We start from the raw sequence: 16,952 nt of genomic DNA, 5'->3' as shown, positions 1-16,952 counted from the left end.
AAATCTGTATCAGGCTGGATCCAATCAGGAAAGAGAAGCTAAGCAGTAAATTGAAAGAAAAATTTAAAATGTAGAATTTTTAACTGTAACAGGGAATTGAAGTAATGAGAGATTGGCTAGTAAAAAAAAGAAGATAAGAGTAGCAGTTATGCAGGGGCGCCTGGGTGGCACAGCGGTTAAGCATCTGCCTTCGGCTCAGGGCGTGATCCCGGCGTTATGGGATCGAGCCCCACATCAGGCTCCTCCGCTATGAGCCTGCTTTTTCCTCTCCCACTCCCCCTGCTTGTGTTCCCTCTCTCGCTGGCTGTCTATCTCTGTCAAATAAATAAATAAAATCTTAAAAAAAAAAAAAAAGAGTAGCAGTTATGCAGAGCAGCTGCTGCCTCTAGGCCTAAGAGAGAGCCCCCAAGGAAAAGGTCCCCTACCCCCAGAATTGAGACCTGGTGTCTTACCGCAAGGCAGAAACGTGGCTGCTGGTGTTGTGCTGGTGGAGCTTGTGGAAATCTGCTCTCTGGAACTTGGCAGAAGTTGCTGTCTAGTATATCATAGGAAAACTGTCTTACAGGAGGTACCCTGCTCTAAAATCCCCCAAGGGGGTGGTACTGGGGGAAGCTGCTGGCTGCCAGGTGATGCTGCCTGCACTGCAGGAGCTGGGTGGGTGCTGGGTGGGTGCTGGGGAACTGCATGTGCTGCAGGAGGTACGTGCTGGAGAAGCCACCTGTGTTGAAGGAGCTGGACACTTAAGGGAAAGTATTCAGAAGGCTGTAGAGATTAAGATGCCAAGATGGTGCCAGTGGTTTTTTTTTTCTTTAGCATATAAGATTATGGTGTCTCCCCTTGTTTGTATTCATCACCATTTGTTTAATACGTGTTGTTAAACATTCTGTCTATGCCAGATATAGAAATGTGTTTGTTATCAGATACTTGAGTGGACAAAATAGACATTGAACTTGCTTTTGTAGGGTTTATAGTCTAGTTGGATAGCCAGCCATTCTGTCAGGCAGTGGAGCGCCTTCATCAGGCACTGCTCTAATCCCTGGAGATGGATATATCTATATCTATCTATATCTATATCGATATCAAAATCGATATCGATAGCTATAGCTATATCTGTGTATCTATATCTGTATCTGTATCTATACTGGTGATCTGGACACCTTTTGCCTTTGAAGGGAAACAGCCATTAAGCAGATAGTCATAAGAGTAGGTATTGTATTTACAAAGTCAAATAAAGGGTAAGGAAGCAGAAACATAGGCTGCTACAAGAGAGGAGGGTCTGTTGGGTCTAACTTAGACTGGAAGCGGGGAAAGGTTTTTTTACGGAGTGATATTTTCATGACATGAGACATGAGGGTGAGGAGGAGTTAGCTTGATGAGTTCAGCGATCAGAGAGGAGGTCCTAGACAAGAGGGAAGAAGAGTGTTGGCACATCTGAAGCAGTGGGAGGAGAAGCAGGGAGTGGCCTGGGGCGCAGTGAGGTGGAGCGCGGTAGAAGTGCAGCTGCACCATTCTGCAGCTTGAAGGAAGCTTGGCTGTGAAGCGGAGGCTGCGGTGGGGTGTAGAGCAGGCAGCTTTGTGTTCTGTTTTATAGGTGGGGAATGTGAGTGACTTCTCTTGGGAGGGAGAGACCATAGAGAGAGGAGAAGGCAGTCATTAGTCCAGCAAATATTTGAGTGTCTCATGCGAGGCGGTATTCTGCACTCTTGGAATACATGAAAGAAAAAAGGTCTCTGTCTTCAGGGAGCTTACATTCTAAAGGATGAGACTGGAAATAAACAAAATAAGGTGCTCAATGTATTGTAGAGAGAAAAATAGAACCTACTCACGGAGCTGCAGGAGCTGAGGCCGGACGGGCCGTGGGAGGTAGTTTCAAGCGGCGGGTGCATCTGAGGCCCCTAGAACGCAAGATACACCAGGGCAGAGATTGTCGTTGACGCGCTGCTCTATCCCCGGAGGCTGGAGTGGTGCCCGGCACATAGTAGGTGCTTAATAAATGTTTTATGAATGATGAATGACGCAGGATCCCAGGGATGGGATGGAATGAGTTGTGGGAAAACTCAGTTCGCCCCTGTCTCCCTAATGCTCACATTGCTGCCATACTCAGCAGCACTTCTGACACCAGATGTTGGGGGGTGTTCCCCCACCAAGCTGTTCTCCCCAGCACCAGCTGGGTGTCCTACAATTTAGTTCAGTTCTGACACCGTGCATCTGGAAATTACTTCGGATACCACAGGGTAAGGGCTCAGTCCTACAAGACTGCTCCCACCCTGCTTTAGATCCCTGTGCTTCTGATGGGCTGTAAAGCTGAGGTTCATTTAATTTGCTAGAGTGCTCACAGAACTCAGGAAAACACTTAGGTTTACCAGTTTATTAAAGGATATGATAAAGGATACAGGTGGACAGCCAGATAAGAGATACATAGGCCAAGGTCTGAGAGGTCTCGAGTGCAGGAGCCTCTGTCCCTGGGGGGGTGGGGTATATCACCCTCCCTGTGTGGATATGTTTGCCAACCTGGAAGCTCTCTGAACCTTGTACTGTTGTGGTTTTATGGCGGCTTCTTTATGATCAGTTGTTAACACCATTTCCAGCCCCTCTCCCTTCTCTGGAGGATGGGGTGTGGCTGAAAGATCCAAGCTTCTAATCGTGGCTTGGTTTTTCTGGTGACCCGCCACCTTTCAGTAGCCATCCAGGAGCCCATGTGAAGATGTCTCAACTGCTCTTATCACTTAGGGATGTACAAGGGGTTTAGGAGCCCTGTGTCCTGGATAGGGTTGAATACCAACTATGGGAAAAAAAAGAAAATCTTATCACTTAGGAAAATTGTGAGGGTTTTGGGAGCTCTGTGCCATGCATGGAGCCAGAGACTAATAAATATTTCCTGTTATCTCGCGTTGAGAGACCAAAATGAGATTAGTCATGGATGAAGGTATATTGTAGGGAAGGTGTGCATATTGTAGGGATATTATTACTGATAACCCCCGATTCAGATTATAGTAGTCACCCCTTTTTTTTTTTATTTTAAAGATTTTATTTATTTGACAGAGATAGAGACAGCCAGCGAGAGAGGGAACACAAGCAGGGTGAGTGGGAGAGGAAGAAGCAGGCTCATAGCGGAAGAGCCTGATGTGGGGCTCGATCCCATAACGCCGGGATCACGCCCTGAGCCGAAGGCAGATGCTTAACCGCTGTGCCACCCAGGCGCCCCTATAGTAGTCACCTCTTAACTGTGGTTTGCTTTTCATGGTATCACTTAAACACCGTCAAATGCAGATGATCCTCCTCCTGACATATTGTCAGAAGGTCAGTAGTAGCCAAACACTCTGTCACAGTGCCTGTGCCATTCACGTCACTGTACGTCCTCATGGAGGCGTTTCATCCTCTCACGTCATCACAGGAAGAAGGCTGAGTGCAGGACAATGAGATATTTTGAGAGAAAGGCCACATTCACATAACTTATTACAGTATATTGTTATAATTGTTCTGTTATTAAATTATTGTTAATCTCTTCATTTATAAATTTAGCCTTATTGCAGGTATGTATATATAGGAAGAATATATACCGTATACAGGGTTTGGTACTAACTGTGGTTCAGGCATCCACTGGGGGTCTTGGGACATATTCCTCACAGATAAGGGGGGACTACTCTAAATTATATTTGCTTTTAAAGGATTTGATTGTTCAATTATATTTTGAATTCTTTGAGTTAATGTTGTTTCATGGCATTAGTTTTGTCCACTGTATGTTTCTCAGTTGTATTAGTATTAATTTACAGATCTACTTATCCTCTGGGGTATTACCTAATTAAAAGGGGACTAGTTTTAGTAATTTTAAAATCAAACTGGTATTATATATTGATTTATATATTGAAATTCTTTTACCACCTGTCTTGCTGCATTATACTGCCTTAAGGTGGTGGTGCTGGCAGGGTGGGTATGGGCATGTGTGGGGTGTGTTTTTATGCCAGTTAAACCACTTTAGCTAGAGTAGTTCAACAGTTTAGCAGTGTTTGAGTTTAAAGTTACACTCCTTGCAGTTATTCTTCTGATCCATTAATTGGATGGATCCTCAGTGAGTTTTCATGTAGCGTTTGCTAAGTTTAGCCTCACGATGATCTTTTTCTTTGCTTGAAATCATATTGACGGACCATAACTCCTTCTTCTAATTCAGGTACGCACGAAGATTGCCCTTTATTTGCCGAGTCTTATGCTTTCTGTTTGAGGATTCCAGTGCCATATATAACGTCATAGCTCAGGAAGATAGAGCTTCTGACTGATGAGTATAGGGCATTCCTGTGTTGAAAAGACTTTGATACAGATGTTTTAAGACCATTGGAAGCTGGCTTATATTTGAAGGACTTCATCTGTGAGTGAGGTAATGGGGGAGCACACTGAGTCGCCTACATCCTTTTTGCCATAGGTAGTCTACCCGTCCCGTAGGAATCACTTTATTGTATTTCTATTATAAAAGTATACAGACAGGGTGCCTGGGTGGCTCATTCGGTTCAGCGTCTGACTTGGGTCATGATCTCGGGGTTGTGAGATTGAGTCCTACATGGAGCCTGCTTAAGATTCTCTCTCCCCCTCTGCCCCTCCTCCTGCTTGCATTCTCTCTCTGTCTCTCGAAATAAAATATTTTTTAAAAAGTATGCAGACATATATTTTATTATAAAAATAATGAATGGTCATTGGAAGCATACTAACAACAAAGGCATGTAGAGATTAAAAATTGAAACTTTTTCTTGAAATTGTATGCTCTAGGAGATAACCATTCTCAACAATTTGATTTATATCCTTCTCTGGACTTTAAAAATGCCTATGTAAATCATGTGTTTACATGTAGTGTGTGTGCATGTGTATGTATAGATGCATGTTTACATGTTTATAAGTCTCTGTGTGAGTACCCCCCCCCCCCCGAAGGAATCACACATGCCTCTTGCCTGACCATTCTTCTCCCCACACCACTGTCTGTTGTGGTCGTTTCCCACACGAATGCATGGGTGTGGCCATGCATAACTGCAGAGCAGGGATGTTTTGTAAAAATTTTAAACCAGTCCTTAATGGATTGTCTCAGCATTTTGCTCATGTAATCAGTGATGCACTTAACATTCTTGTTCCTGTATTTTTGCACTCTTCTCCAGTTATTTCCATAGGAGAGAGGCCTACTGTGCAGTTGCTCATCTAAGAGTGGAAACATTTGTCATGTGCCCTCTAGAAAGGTTGTGCCAGTTTGTATTCTCAGTAGCTGAGAGTGTCCATTTCCCCAAACCCTAACCAACACTAGGTTTTTTAAAATGTCTCAAGTGAAAAATGGTGTCTCTGGTAATTTGCATTTCTTTGCATATTCCTAAGATTTGGCATGTTTTGGCTGCTTGTGTTACTTTTCTTACTTGTCTGGTCATTCTTCTACCCTTTTTTTCTTCTTTTTTTAAGGATTTTATTTATTTAACAGAGAGAGACAGCCAGCGAGAGAGGGAACACAAGCAGGGGGAGTGGGAGAGGAAGAAGCAGGCTCCCAGCGGAGGAGCCTGATGTGGGGCTCGATCCCAGACCGCAGGGATCACGCCCTGAGCCGAAGGCAGACGCTTAACGACTGAGCCACCCAGGCGTCCCTACCCTTTTTTTTTTTTAAATATATTCTTCATCTTTTCCTTCTGATTTCTGTGTGTTTTTCTGTAAACAAGTGTGTGTATAATTTTCCCTGGCTAGTCACCTGTATTTCATTCTTAATTTTCTTAACTTGTTAAATACATCATAAGCAGTCCTGTAGGTCATGCATTCAGACTTTGAATCTTTCTGGCCTGGATAGCATGCCTGGGACAGTCTCCCCACCCCAGTTATTCAGTATTCTCTCTAGATTTTATCTGTTACATATTTTTATCCTGAGATGTTTAATACAGATAAACGCTTATTATAAATGGGCAGGGTGACATATACCGAGCTCTAATTTCATCCCCCTCCCAATACATGCTAATTATTGAATCATTGATCCTTTCATACTGGTTTGAAATGTTGCCTGATTACCTTGTGCTAAATTTCAATTAACACATGGTTCTTTATCTTGATGGCCTCTCTTCGTTGATCTATTGAGTATGTCTTCATAAGTCCCACATAGTGTGTTCTTTCCTTAACACACTCATCGTGAAAATTATTGCTCTTATTCTAGTCTTAAAGATCTTTCAAAAAATGGAGTGTGACTTCATTGGCTTCTCTGAATGATCTGATACCAGTTTCTGTAAGCTGAGGTCACAATCTTTTTTTTTTTTTTTTTTTTTGGCAGCAAATGTTGTGGGTTGATGAAGAAAATAAAGCAACTTCTTGTCACTGAAAATAGAATTGAAATAATCTCTATCCTTCATTTCTCTAGCTGTTGTGCTCCACCTATCCTCCCATCTTGGCACACATCAAAATAGAAGTATTTCTGGGGTGTGCTGGGTTAGTGGGTGAGTTCTCTTGAGGTCAGAGCCCGCTGGGCAGGGGTCTGGGTGTCCCAGGCTCCTTGCAGAGCACGAGGGGCTCAGCATCTGTAGCCCGCACGTGATGTGCCTTGTGTCGTCAGGAAGTACTGACCTGGGTTAAGGTACTCCAGCTTCAGGCAGTTTTCACTGTAGGCCATTACAGCTTCATATAGATTTGGCATTCTGAGAGCCAGACTTCTTCTTTAAAAAAAAAAGAATTGTAAATATGCATAACATAAATTTTATCATCTTAGCCATTTTTAAGTATACAGTTCTTTGGCTTTAAGTACATTCACATTGTTGTGTAACTGTCACCACCATCCCATCTCCTGAACTCTTTCCTCTTGCAAAACTGAAACTCTGTTCCCATTAAACACTCACTCCCATTCTCTCCTCCCCATCAGTCCCTGACAGCCTCTGTTCTACCTTTGTCTCTGAATTTGACTGCTCCAAGTTCCTCATATGAGTGGAATCATGCAGTATTTGTCTTTTTGTGACTGGCTTTTTTCATTTATTGTAACGTTCTCAAGGGTCATCCATGTTGTAGCATGTATCAGAATGTCCTTCCTTTTTACAGGCTGAATGATGTTCCATTATGTATACACCACACTTTGTCCATCCGTCTGTTGATGGACACCTGTCTGGCTTCCACCTTTGGGTGTTGGGACTCATGTTGCTGTGAACATGGGTGTACAAACCTGAGAGCCAGACTTCTTAGAAGACTTGTCTTCTCCCCCCATTTTTGCCTCTTCTTTAGATACTGGCAATCTGAATTTAGCTTCCGTTATTCTGCTGAAACTTCTTTCTTAGATCACCAGTGACCTCAAAGTTGTTTAATATAAGGAACATTTTTCAGGACTTGATTTGGTTTCTCAGATGCAGTCAAGCAAGTTGACCATGCCTTTTCCCTTGGTGTCTGGGATGGTGTATGCCCCTGTTTTTTTTCCCCACTGCTGGTTCTTCCTTCTCAATCTCTACCCGGCATCTAAAGGTGGAATTTCCTCAGGGTTTGAAACTAGTCCTTCCTGTGTGACTGTTAAATGTAGATATTTCTGGGAATCTGAGGGCCTTTACTTCTTGATTTCCACTCTTTCTCGCAGTGACCGACCCCACCCCTCCCCCCAGCCCAGTTCCACAGTCTCAGCCCGTCCAGGCTCCTAAGTTTGTTTTCTGAGCTCAGTGCTCTCTGTGGAGCTCCACACCAGAACTGCTACCTGACATCTCTGCTGGAGGGTCTGACAGGCTTCTGCTTAGCATCTGAAATAGAACTGATTGTCTTCCTCTAGTCTCTCCTGTCTCAGTAAAGGGCATCTCCCAGGTGCTCAAGTCAGGCCTGGGGGTCAGTTTAAAATAAACCTCTACAATCCGAATAGGTTTAGATTTACAGAAAAGTTACAAGATTAAGAGAGTTTTTCAGTACCTCCCCGCCCCCCCACCCCGTTTCCCCTATTAAGATTACTTTGGTACGCTTTTCCCTCCCCGCCCCCCCCCCCCGCGTTTCCCCTATTAAGATTACTTTGGTACGCTTTCCCCCCCGCCCCCCCCCGTTTCCCCTATTAAGATTACTTTGGTACGCTTTCCCCCCCCCGCCCCCCCCCCCCGTTTCCCCTATTAAGATTACTTTGGTACGCTTTTCCCTCCCCGCCCCCCCCCCCCGTTTCCCCTATTAAGATTACTTTGGTACGCTTTTCCCTCCCCGCCCCCCCCGTTTCCCCTATTAAGATTACTTTGGTACGCTTCCCCCCCCCCCCCGTTTCCCCTATTAAGATTACTTTGGTACGCTTCCCCCCCCCCCCGTTTCCCCTATTAAGATTACTTTGGTACGCTCCCCCCCCCCCGTTTCCCCCTATTAAGATTACTTTGGTACGCTTCCCCCCCCCCCCCCCGTTTCCCCTATTAAGATTACTTTGGTACGCTTTCCCACTCCGCCCCCCACCCCGTTTCCCCTATTAAGATTACTTTGGTACGCTTCCCCCCCCCCCCCCGTTTCCCCTATTAAGATTACTTTGGTACGCTTTCCCTCCCCGCCCCCCCCCGTTTCCCCTATTAAGATTACTTTGGTACGCTCCCCCCCCCCCATTTCCCCTATTAAGATTACTTTGGTACGCTTCCCCCCCTGCCCCCCCCCCGTTTCCCCTATTAAGATTACTTTGGTACGCTTTTCCCTCCCCCCCCCCCGTTTCCCCTATTAAGATTACTTTGGTACGCTTCCCCCCCCCACCCCGTTTCCCCTATTAAGATTACTTTGGTACGCTTCCCCTCCCCACCCCGTTTCCCCTATTAAGATTACTTTGGTACGCTTTCCCACTCCGCCCCCCACCCCGTTTCCCCTATTAAGATTACTTTGGTATGCTTCCCCCCCCCCCCCCCCGTTTCCCCTATTAAGATTACTTTGGTACGCTTTCCCAACCAAACAACCAACTGATTCATTATTATAAACTAAATTCCACCCTCGATTCAGGTTATCTTGGTTTTCCCCTAAAGTCCTTTTCTATTCCAGGACCCCACCCAGGATGCCACATTAAATTTACTCATTGGGTCTCCATAGGCTCCACTGGACTGTGACAGTTTCTGACTTTCCTTGTTTTTGTTCACCTGACAGATCAGGTATTTTGTATGATGTCCTTCAGTTGGGTTTGTCTGCTGTTTTTCTCATCACTAGGCCGGGGTTGTGGGTTTTGGGAAGGAAGACCCCAGAGGTGTGCTGCCATCCTCATTATATCACATCAAGGGTGCCTGCTGTCAGCATGACTGCTCGCCGATGACCTTAACCTTGATCACCAGGCTGAGGTGGTATTGATCAGGTTTCTCCACTGTAAAGTTACTATTTTTTTTCCCATCAGAGGCCATTTTGACCCCTCCTTCTTTTACTCCACATTGAATCCAGACCTACTGGTTCTGTTTGCAAATAAGCTTCCTTTCTGTCCAAATCACTCTCTACAGCCGCCACTGCTGTCTGAGCCACATTACCTGTGCCGAGACTGCTTTGAGGGACCTCCTGGCTCCTGTCCCTGCTTGTACCCTCCCCACCAGTCTCCACCCAAGTGCCAGAGTGGTCTTTTAAAAGCACTTGGGTTACAGTACCCCTTTCCTCAATCCTTTGGTTGTTTTCCTGTTGTACTTAAGATACTGTCTCAGCTTCTCAGCATGGTCTGCGAGGCCTGTAGGATCTTACGTCTGTCACCCTCCAGCCCCTGGACAAGCCCCTCTCCCCTTCTTCTCCCTGACTCCCTCCCACACACTCTGGTGCTTCCTGCCACTTTGCCTTTTACGTGTCGCTTCCTCTGCCTGGAAGATGGTCGCAGGCCACCTCGTTGTCCTTCAGATCGCAGCTGTGTGGTATTTTCTTAGGGAGAACTTGCAGGCCCCCTTGTGAGCCGAGCGGGTACCTCTGCATGGGTTTCCACAGGATCTTGCACTCCACCTTCCCTCTGTGCTCAGGGTGCTGTGTGGGAATCCTTACTCACTGGTGAGGACTCACTGCCTTTCGCTGTGTGCCCCGGGCATCTCTCACACGGAGCTTGCCCCAGAATTTCATGCTCAATAAATATTTATTGAGTAAATGAATTTGTCTTTTATTTAAAATAGTAGGTAGAACTGCAGAATGGGAACCAGTTTATCTTCCTTGTTTTAAGCATGCAAATATGTAAATAAGGTTTTGAATTTAATTCTGTCATTCCACTGCTTTAAACCCTACCTGTATTCTTGTAAATGCATTGTATAAGGTCCTGTGATGGGTACAGCAGTGGATCAAGAAGTGTGTATTCACCTCAAGGACCTACCTATTCATTCGTTGCCTCATCCTCCAAACGTGTGTTGAGAGCTGCAGTGCAGAGTCCCGCACAGGGCCCGTGTGATACTTTTGGGGCCTCTGTTCCCTCGGGTACTAAGTCATGGAATGGGGCAGATCTGGACAGATGTAATTTGAATTCCAGCTCTGCCATTTTTAAGATTTATGTCTTGAACTTAACCTTTACCCGCCTGCAAACATAGGGATAGCGTTATCCCTCTTGTAAGTCTTGGAAAGAATAAGGTAAGAAAAAGAATATAAGATGATCGGTATCATAATCATTGCAGTCACACAGCTAATGTTGATTGCTTTTTAGGTTCTAAGCACTATGCTAAGCAATTGATACTACTTATTGTCATAAATTCTCACAGCAGCCCTATGAAGTAGGGCTGTCGTTATCTTCATGTTATAAATGAAGAGAGTGAGAATCCGTTAAAAAATTAAATAATTTGTCCAAGGTCATGGAAGTCGTAAGTGGTAGAACTGTTACTGGAAGCCAGAACTGCGTGACCTGATTTCAGAGCCCAGGAAGGACTCCCTGTGTCTTGTGAAGCCACCGACCTTCCAGTGCAGCTTCAGTCTTTTGGGTTTTAAAGATTTTTTCGGGATCAATTGGCATTTTAAAAATGTTAATAGTTTTGGGAGGGAGAACTGCTTTAAGCTGTTATCAGCTGGAATTTGTTGGCAACTCTGACATCTGTGACTCCGTGCCTGTGGGAGGCAGGGTGTGTGTGTGGGGACTGGAAGGTGGGGTTGAACCTACCTGGGCACTTTTTCTTACAGTGAGGATTGTGACTCTTACGGTTGGTCATACTCACCTGGTGGTTTTACCAAAACTGCAGGCCTCAGTTCCTCTTTTGATATGCTCAGTCGTCGTCTCCTAGTCTCCTAGTGGCAGGACTTGGGAAACAGTTTTTACAATGACTCGGTTTACGTAGGGGGAAACAGTTTTTACAATGACTCGGTTTACGTAGGGGATACTTTCTTATTCAACTGAAGTTTGAGAAGAGATGGGAAAGGTGATGATGATCCTGACTTCGTGCAGGAAGCCACAGAGCAGTTAAAAAGCATGGGCATGCACATAAATACACAAGCAAAATATACAGTGGACGGATCTGTTCTCCTTTTGTTTTATTTTTTGTAAATTTGTATTTTGGGGCAATTTGGCATATGTTGTGTTATTCTTTTCCCCTAGTGGGATAGTACCGAAAAGGAATGGGTCTTGGCTACGACAGGTTGACATAATATAAGTTTAAAATCTGATGAAAAAAAAAAGTGAAAATATTTGGTGAATTTACATATCATTTGCAAAGCCAGGAGTATGTTGTCTAAAGCTGATTCTGTAGTCTCAGAGAAACTACGTCACAGTGCCCTGATTTTCTATTTAGAAAACGTGGTTCTGGAGTTGGGGTTCAGTGGCTCAGCAAGAGCGGCTCTCCGTCACTCCCCCGTGATTCTCCGCTTTCTCTGCATGGGGACTGCAGCCTGGCCACGTGGCTCAGAGGGTGCAGGGGAGGGCAGAGTCTCTGTCTTGTGTGCCCCCTCATTCTGAAGTGGCTTTTTGAGGTATAATTGGCATGTAACAAACGGCACTTAGAGTGTATGGTGCTAAGTGTTCACACGCACACGCCGCACGGCCAGCCCCCCTCTGCCGTAAGGAACGTGTTCATCACTCTGAAAAGTTCCTGGGGGCTCTCTGCTGTCCCTTCCTCCCACTCTCTTGATCCTTTTGTGGAATCTTTGAAGCTGTTAGGCCAAAAAAATGATATTGTTGAGGATAAAATCATAGGTAGGAAGGTATTTAACCTGTAGTTTTTAGCTTTTGTTTTCTTTCTGAAGACTAGTGGAAGTAATGTGATGATTGTAACTGTAAGTTGCTCTGTCATTGATGGAAAGTTTTGAGAAAAAGACATGTATCTTAGAACAGACTATCTTTGAGAAGCTTGGCAGAGATGTATTTCTAGAAAGGTTGAAGAAATGATAGAGGTGGTGACGGTTGTTGGAGGGGCACGGAGGACCAAATGCTTTTATTTTAGGTTTTCAGTAGATGGTATTTCTAACAAATTCTGTCATAAAAGGGTAATAGGAATAAATCCCCACTTAACTGAAGGATATACTTAGCTCAAGTGCATTTTATTCTCGTCTGTTTTATTGAATGACATAGTGGTGATTTATTTATTTATATTTGTAGGCAAACAAACTGTTTTTGGCCTCTCACTGTATGAACTCCTGTCTGGACGTTCCTGTTTCCCACCTCTGAATACACTTGCTGAGGCTGGTTTCTGTGGAGCGTCAGATTGTTGAGTTACTGGACGTTTGGTAAAGAAGTGGTGGGATCGATAGGGTTCTGTTGTAATGTTCATTTCCGGCTGTCTCCTAGCTTTCTGACTCTCTGAGTTTTCTCAGCTGTTTATTTTTCATTTCTTTTTGGTTCTCGCATGTATTTTGTTTTGTAAGTAATATGCTTGAGGTAAACATGGCAGCATTTGTGTCATGATTTAACCTCATTAGAAATGATGTTCTTTGTCCTGTGTCTGTTTAGTTGAGAAATGAACCAATTCTCTGTGCTTATAAATGCTGGCAGGTCCTTGGCAAAAAACAAAAACAAACTAACCTGGAATACAAATTGAGTGTGTTGGAAAACGTCCTTATAAAAAGTGATCCAGACATGACATTGAGAGCTTACTGTGGGTGAGGATTTCCCTGGAAAAGCGTTCTTCATTGGAACTCTGATGACATGATGGTCTCGTGACAGTGAAGCTTGGTTGAGTATTTCCGTGATTTGATCAGTCTGCACTACGGCAGCATAGTTCTCCAGTTTAGATCGAGGATAGCATGCTTGTTAGTTATGCCCCAAGTTCTGGGGGGTTAGTAGGATTTTTGATCATTTCTTGTTTAATTCAGTGACTGGTCATCATTTTGACAGGGGACTATCTTGCAGTAGATGAGCTTCTGTGCCCGTTGATGTAAAAATGCCAGTTCTAACAGCGAGGGATATGTTTTGGGTTGAAGAAGCCTCCTTAGTCTTTGCGAGCACTGGTATGTATAAATTCAGTCCATATGTAGTCAACCAGTGCCTGGACTCAGGGAAGAAAACGGGGCTCCTGGAGGAGACCTGAATATGGTAATTTGGTTTCTGAGCCACTCCATCTGGGGCCCAGGATGGGAGCTAGGAAAATCTTTTGTATACATCAAGTTTCAGCTTGGGTCAGTCCTTTGGGAAAAAAAAAATAAATAAAAAGCTAAGCGGGTCCCATAGCTTCTAGAATTCAGAGCCAACCTATCGCTTCAACAGATTTCAGGTTAAGTAGGCAGTTGCCATATTGTTTCTGTGGGAAAACGTATGTATGTTCCAAATGCCTGTATCAGTGAAAGGGCTCTGGCGAAAACTCATGGTTGAAGTTCTCCCTAGGTTTCCCCTGTCCCCGAGCCCTCCTCTTAGGCATTAAATTATATTCCAGGACCCTCGAATATTAGGGACGTACTAATTCCTGCTGGCCTTTACTTTCCTCCACCCCAGATAGCAAAATTATTCGTAGATTTTCTTGAATCACCTACAGTGTTATTTGTTGGCACAATTACTCGAGCCACTTGTTTGTCAGGACTTGGGGAGAGTTCTGTTTGTTTGTGTTTTTTACTTAGATTATTATCGTTTCCATGGAATCCTGTGGGAATTTGCTTGGTTGTAGTGAGAGCGATTCCTTACTGCTTGGGCTGCTGTCATGTTGGAATGGGTTGGTGTCTCTGCAGCTTTTGGCAGGGGTTAAACTGGTACGGCATTTGGGCTAACATATTTTTGTGAGTTGGTGAATTTTAGAAGTGATTTAGAAGACTTTAGAAAAAGCCTCTATAGGTGCTCTATCCTCTTGTTTTAGGAAGAAATTATCTAGTAAGTACATGTGTTTTGGTAATGAAGGGGTACGTGTAGATACTTAGATCTGAGTTGATACCCTTTTCCTTATTTTAATAGAAAATCTTTTAGTGAAACAAAACTTGACTACCGGTATGCTGGCTCCTTGCCTCCTCCTGCAGACCGGCGGGAGCGGTGTGGGCACCGGTGCTCCTGAAGCCACATGCGCCTTTTTTTGATGGGCTATCGATTCCTGCTGTAGTGCTCCCAATTGCTTGCATGCCTCCCAGCAACAAATACGTATGTGACAGACTTTACGTGAGATGAGCATTCCAGAGAAATGAAATGCTAGTTTACTTTTCAGTAGCTGTGGAACTTAAAAAAAGAAATCATGTTTTTAGAACCGTGGCCTTAAGGCACTAACAAACACACTTGTATCTGGTGCATGAAGCTCTGCAAGTTATTTTTAACAAAACCTAATCGGGGGAACAGAAATCTGACGTTTATAGAGTTTGTTTATTTATTGATTGCTCTAAGCCATCAGAAAGAATATGTTGTTCCTTTTAATAAACTCCTTTTGGGCAGTTGTCTATATTTTAATATATAAGTATTTTTGGAATTTGATTTTAACAAGGTAAACTCTGATGTTGGATACTGTGGGATGGAACACAACTAGGGGCCTGGAAGAAGGATGGTACTTAAATCAGGTCCTGTTTTGCTCCCCGTGGTGCCAGTTATGTTCCCATTTACCCTCTCAACCCTTGAGCCCTCATTTGCACTGCCCCTTAGAGCCTGCGGTCCAGTAAGTGCTGGAGACTTGTGGGTCCTGAAATCAGGGAATGTAGCCTGCTCCAGTTTGGTTTTAGAGAGCAGACTAAAGATTACTGTATCACGATTGTGTTCACTTCCTTTAGTAGTGAAAGGAATATGGAAATTAATTTGCTGTAACTGTTAATTGTTACGCTTGCTGTTGCTGCAAAGTTAAGTATGTTTGTCATGATTTAGATGGCAGCTTTGTGTTGCAAAACAAAACCTTAGCTCTTTTTGTCTTTTTTAAAGCAAACTATTCTAATTTGTTAATGAGGAAGATGAGTAAATAATAACTAGAAATTGAAGCCTAACCTTTCAGATACTTTTCATTGTCAGAGATTCCTCTTGTCAAGCTTCTATTAATTCTGTGTAATTCCAGTAGAACTGCAAGTTATTTTGCTTAAAATGTCTTTTCTCCCCTCTGTGCAGTGAGAGTTGAATGTGAGAACAGATCTTAATAGATAGAGTTACACAGTTTATTTGATCATGTATCACTTTATCGCTGTCTTCTAGAACATTGTTATACTAAATGTTCCAATAATGGAAATTTTATGCAGCTACTTCAAATGAAACAAATTTGCAAAAACTCAATTTTGGAACTCATTCCTTGAGGAGAGGAAAAAACTCACCACACTGTGACCAAATTAGATTTCTGATATATTGGCAACTTATCAAACACTGTCATTTCCAGAAAACAGGGTGTGGGGTCCAGTGGAAATGTCAGTACTTCTCAGCCACTTATAATTGGAGATATTTTGGGTTTTAATGTAATTGTGTGGTTAAACTTTTACAAAAATTTTTTGGTAACAGGTAATTGAAATTTGGTTTTGTACCTAAATAAAAATGGCTCTACACGGAATCAGAAATGACTTGTGTTCAATTACAGGGGAGTCTTCTTTTCAAGAACTTGATTTTAAATTCTCAGAGATACTAGTTTTACTTACTAGAGCTCCTTTGTTTTGCAGAGATCATGATGCAGCCGTCCTTTTGGATTTCTTTTTAATAATGTGTGACCCTTCACCTTTGATCCCCTGACCTGCATTACCTTGGTAACCATTTCATTTTTTAATTTAATTTCATTTTTTAATTTTGGTGTACAAGCTGTAACATTTCATCTCTCAAAGTGTAACACGCTGATTTCCTTAAATAGAGATACCCCTTTGAGCGATAAATTTGCAAAATGCTGTCTTCATTTTCTGTATTAAAATTCATTTCAGTTTTTAAAATAAAGTGTAATCTGTGTTTTCATCCTTTTAAAATTTAAGTTTAGCGAGTGCATTTCCCCATACAGTAGATCTCCTTTTCTATTCATGTTTTGCAACAGCTAGATTACCTTGCTGATGACACGTAACTCTCACGCACAGCAGCCAGCCACCACCACCTCCTTCCACACATACCCCCTCCCTCTCAGCACGCACCCCTTCCTGTGCAGATTACCTCCTCTTTCTTTCAGAAATAGTGGCAACTTGAGTTTAGCAGTCTTAGCTGCCACGTTCTACAACCTCAGATTACATTTTATATTCTCAAGTATTATTGGGACAGAGAGTTGAGCCCCTTAATTCCATGTATGGACTAGAAGATAAGAAAGTCGTCTCTTCCCCAGAAAGTACCTTTCCCCTCCTTTAATATTTATTTCTTTATTTGAGGCATAAGTTAATAACAAGCAACATTTTTAACATGGTCAGAAATGTGCTTTTGTCTCTGCTGAAGCCTGGGGAGTCAGCTGCAGTGGTCTGCATACCTGATTGCTTTATGACATGTGCTATTTTGTGACTGTTGTTTAGACATTTTTAATTGTATTCTGCTTTTCAGAAAATTCTTATTCAAAAGCAAAACAAACCAGAGTCTGAAAACAAAAATCAAACTTGAGTTAGTTCTTTGAACTGGCAGGATATTTCTAAGAAATCATGTTCCTTAAAAAAAAGTTGTGGGAATTTCTTAGCGTGGCCTGCTGAAGCGCAGATTATTTTTTAAGCGTCTCATTATTTTATTCTCTAACATTTAATGCTGATGCTTTAATTGCACACAGCTGAAGCTGCTAAATGAG

At 43.2% G+C, this 16,952-nt stretch overlaps 1 protein-coding gene across 1 annotated transcript in view; it reads left to right on the top strand.

Moving 5' to 3' along the window:
• The window catches only part of LOC123796167 (uncharacterized), a 79,124-nt gene extending 62,971 nt beyond the window's left edge, over positions 1-16,153 (top strand). The window contains exon 5 of the mRNA XM_087858388.1: positions 15,871-16,153. Within this exon, the coding sequence (XP_087714514.1) occupies positions 15,871-15,879 (9 nt within the window). The 3' untranslated portion in view covers positions 15,880-16,153. The remainder of the gene's footprint in view (positions 1-15,870) is intronic.
• Positions 16,154-16,952: the final 799 nt, after the last annotated feature.

The sequence above is a fragment of the Ursus americanus genome, chromosome 33, assembly GCF_024610735.1.
Source record: "Ursus americanus isolate L20-20 chromosome 33, mUrsAme1.1.p, whole genome shotgun sequence".
NCBI classification, from domain to species: domain Eukaryota; kingdom Metazoa; phylum Chordata; class Mammalia; order Carnivora; family Ursidae; genus Ursus; species Ursus americanus.
This window is presented reverse-complemented; position numbering and strand designations above follow the sequence as displayed.